Source organism: Trifolium pratense, linkage group LG5, assembly GCF_020283565.1.
Source record: "Trifolium pratense cultivar HEN17-A07 linkage group LG5, ARS_RC_1.1, whole genome shotgun sequence".
Taxonomy (NCBI): Eukaryota; Viridiplantae; Streptophyta; class Magnoliopsida; order Fabales; family Fabaceae; genus Trifolium; species Trifolium pratense.
The window spans coordinates 38,469,476-38,473,085 of record NC_060063.1 but is presented as its reverse complement, the minus strand read 5'-3'; the positions used below and the strand labels follow the sequence as shown (position 1 = coordinate 38,473,085).

The 3,610-nt window shown below is 30.1% G+C and overlaps 1 protein-coding gene across 1 annotated transcript; it reads left to right on the top strand.

Annotated features, from left to right (window-relative positions):
* Positions 1-212: 212 nt before the first annotated feature.
* Positions 213-1,718, top strand: LOC123883762. The gene is made up of 5 exons (XM_045932654.1): positions 213-351; positions 890-940; positions 1,038-1,079; positions 1,194-1,543; positions 1,624-1,718. Exons 1-4 carry the CDS (start codon positions 329-331, stop codon positions 1,402-1,404), a joined length of 327 nt encoding a protein of 108 aa, XP_045788610.1. The 5' UTR covers positions 213-328; the 3' UTR covers positions 1,405-1,543; positions 1,624-1,718.
* The last annotated feature ends 1,892 nt before the right edge of the window (positions 1,719-3,610 follow it).

Genomic DNA, 3,610 nt, shown 5'->3' with positions numbered 1-3,610 from the left:
AACATTTGTGAGTGAAAAGTGTTTTATGTAACCGGATTTTACATTCTAACTAAGCCATGAAGCCATATATGTCATTTTCATTGAAAAAATCGGTTTGTGTAACTAAGCCGTATAAGCCATGGACATTGTATAATCAAAAAGGACGGTTTTGAATTTACAAAGGAAAAAGTCACTTTTATCATATTCTCAAATAACTCAAATCACAACATGAGATCTTTATCTCACTTCACACTCCAACACTGACAACTTCACCTCTTTCTCTCTTTTTCTCAACACTTCCCTCATCAACTCATCAAATTTCTTTGTGACCAACAACTTCAATTCAACAATGAAAGAAAATAACGAAGAGAGGTAAAAACTTTATCAATCTTTTTTTTTCACGCAAAAAAATTTGAATCTGGTTTCAGAATCAAATTTGGTTTGTGGTTTCACGCAAAAAAATTGTGTTTTTGAAGCAACAAACCAAAAAAATTTTGATTTTGTGATTTATTTCTTTCCACTGTTCACGATTTTGTAGTCTTCAAATGCACAACATGAAGTTGTGTGATTCATGGTTTGTAGTCTTCAAATGCACAACATGATTTATTTCTTTCCACTGTTCACGATTTCTTTCCACTGTTTTTTTTCCTAATGTGATTGATTCATGTTTTTTTTCAACAAGATCGAACACTCAAACTTATCCTGATTTTTTGGTATTTTTTTTAAAATAATTCTGTTAAACTTATCCTGATTTTTTGGCATTTTTTTAAAAAAAATTCTGTTAGACTTATCCTGATCTTTTCAGTTCTATTGGGTCATTGTATATAAACAACAAAATCTTTTCAGTTCTTGATATTTGTTCATCCATTGTTCTTGATTGATTTTAATTTTTACTCGAATATGGAGACAGCTCAAACGGTATTGAAACAACTCCACCAATGACACAACTTTGTCAAAAGAGGTATTTTTTTAATTTTTTTTCTATCATCAAACACTCAACCTTATCATGCTTTAGTGGTTATTGATTCATTTATATTTTGATTTTTAACTCGAAACAGCTCTAAGGGAAAAGAACCAATCACACAACTTTCTCAACCAAGGTAACATTTTTTAGACTTTTTTCCAGCCTTAAAACACAATACATGCTTTAATGGTTTGTTTGATTGTATTGTCTTTGAGAAAATGTTAATGGTTTGTCATTATCTTTCAAACAGCTCAATGTTGAGAGCAGCAACTATGCTCAAAGACATCAACAACACCAAGGAACTTTGGAAGATAGCTGTCAAAGTGAAGGACATATGGCAGGTTGTAAAAGATGGTAAAGAGAGCTTTGAACTTGTGGTTGTTGACTCAAAGGTTGTTGATGTCTTATCTTCTACATCATTTGAAGTGTTTTGGTCTTTTCTTGCCAAAAGATGTTTTTAGTCATGGACAGATTTATGTTGCAGTTTCAAGAGTCAAAAGCAAAAAAGGAATCAAGATTTTGATTCATGATGACAAAAAAATACCAAAAACTTCAACAACTAATGTTGTCTACAAAGAGGTTTTCCATAATATTTGAATAGTAAGTCATGCCTCATATTTAATTTAACCGTAACTTACTTCTACAACCAACTTTTAATTACATCTTTTCTTTTATTTCAGGTTGCTGATTCAAGTTTTTTTTTATCTCTATTAGCTTCAATTTATGCTTGAATATTATATCTCAATGTTTTGAAGTTTCAATATGTTAATTGAGGTTCACTAACTTATTGTTTTTTTGGATTATACTAATGTAATCCTGCTGTTTATTTAATGAAATCTTTTTCGTTTAATGTTAAATTGTAATTATTTTGAAATTAGTGTGTAAATGCAATAATTCTGTTAACTTGGTGGAAATTCTGATTATTTTAAAATTAGTGTGTAAATGCAATAATTTTTATTAAATTTGATATCGCAAAGTGTGACTTCAAAAATTATCGGCATAACGTTATTACTAGTTTATAATAATGTTTTTGCCGTATTAAAAAAAGTTATTGACATCATAATATGATTCTCTTTCATAAAATTTCCAATGATATCAAATAATTATACCCAAACATAATCTAAAAATAAAGATCCAACATTTTTGTTACTAAATCATATCAACATCATCGGAGAAGACTAAGAAAAAAAAAATACATAAAAGTGTCATGTTGCATGTTATTAAATTCATAAGGTCAAAAATTCGAGATAACACAATCTCACCAAAACATAAGTCATTTTTTTTTTTACATAAGTTTGCATAGTCTATACCTGTATATAAAGAGGATATAAAAATTTTTGGTGTAGACTTTTCATAATATCAACAATACCCTTGACTTTTTTTTAGCAACGAAAATCTTTTATTAACAAACTCATATAAGACATGTCTTTTTTTTAACACAAAAAATATTTTATTAACAAACTCACAAGAACATAAGACTTTTTTTTTACATAAGTTTGCATAATAGATACAGACAGGTGTGGAACGCGCCCTGTCTAGCCACTAGTTCCTAATAATTTTTTGGGTAAATAGGGTTTTACCCCCTGCAAAATAACCAAGTTTTGCATTACCCCCTGCAATATTTTTTTTTGTGATTACCCCCTGTAATATGAAGATTCCCTCAATTACCCCCCTAAGTTGCCAACTAGATGTGGAATCTTTATTTTCGATGATGTGGCACGCATATGTGGATTTTATTTCAATTTTAATTTATTTTTATTGTTATAATGATTTCAAATTATTTTTATATATAAAAAAAATCTGCAACAACAAAAAAAGAAAGATTAGGAAGAACAAATAACAACATCTTCATCTTTAACTCTTATCCCTCTCACACCCTTTACCCCATCTTTTCTTAATTCTTATGTTTCTTCTTCAATAACAAATTAACAACCCAAACTATGTACGAACAGTAGCCTTGTGCTCCATTACTCAAAATTCAAACTCAAATCCAAATGAAACTTTTGCTCTCAAAATCATACATCTGGAAAATCACACCATGCCCAAAACCTCTTCTTTCTTCTTCTGCCTACTCTTAAAGAATAGCGATTCCGTTGAACTTTGTGATGCTTAGTTCGTCATATGCGGCGACTTCATCGACGGTTTTGGCTACCCGGTGCATAGCGGCGGAACAAAGTTGTATGAGTTCGCTTCTTGGTTTCATTTTTGCAGACGGTGGAGGGGCGGAAGTGGATCGATAATTGGAAAAGCTGCTTTCTTAGAGATCGATAATTGAGTTAGAAGCATCCGTGTTTGATTGAATTGCAAAAACTGCTCTCTATCTCTCTCTCTCTCTCTCTCTCTATTTTGATCTGTTTGGATGTGTTTTAAGGAATGAGTTTTTCTATGTTCAAGTTTTAATTTTTGGGTTTAAGTTTTAAGGTGATATTTTTGTGAGTGAGAGTTTTTCTGGGAACTGCATTTCAATGGATTTTTCTGGGTTTATGTGATGAACTAATGACAATTGTGATGAAGATGATGAAGAAGAAGATGAAAGAAGATGAATTTTTGGTGAACTCATTTCAATGTTGTTGCAGATTTTTTTAATTTTTTTTTTAAAATAAAAAAGATTTGGAATCATTATAACAATAAAAATAAATTAAAATAAAAATAAAATCCACATATGCG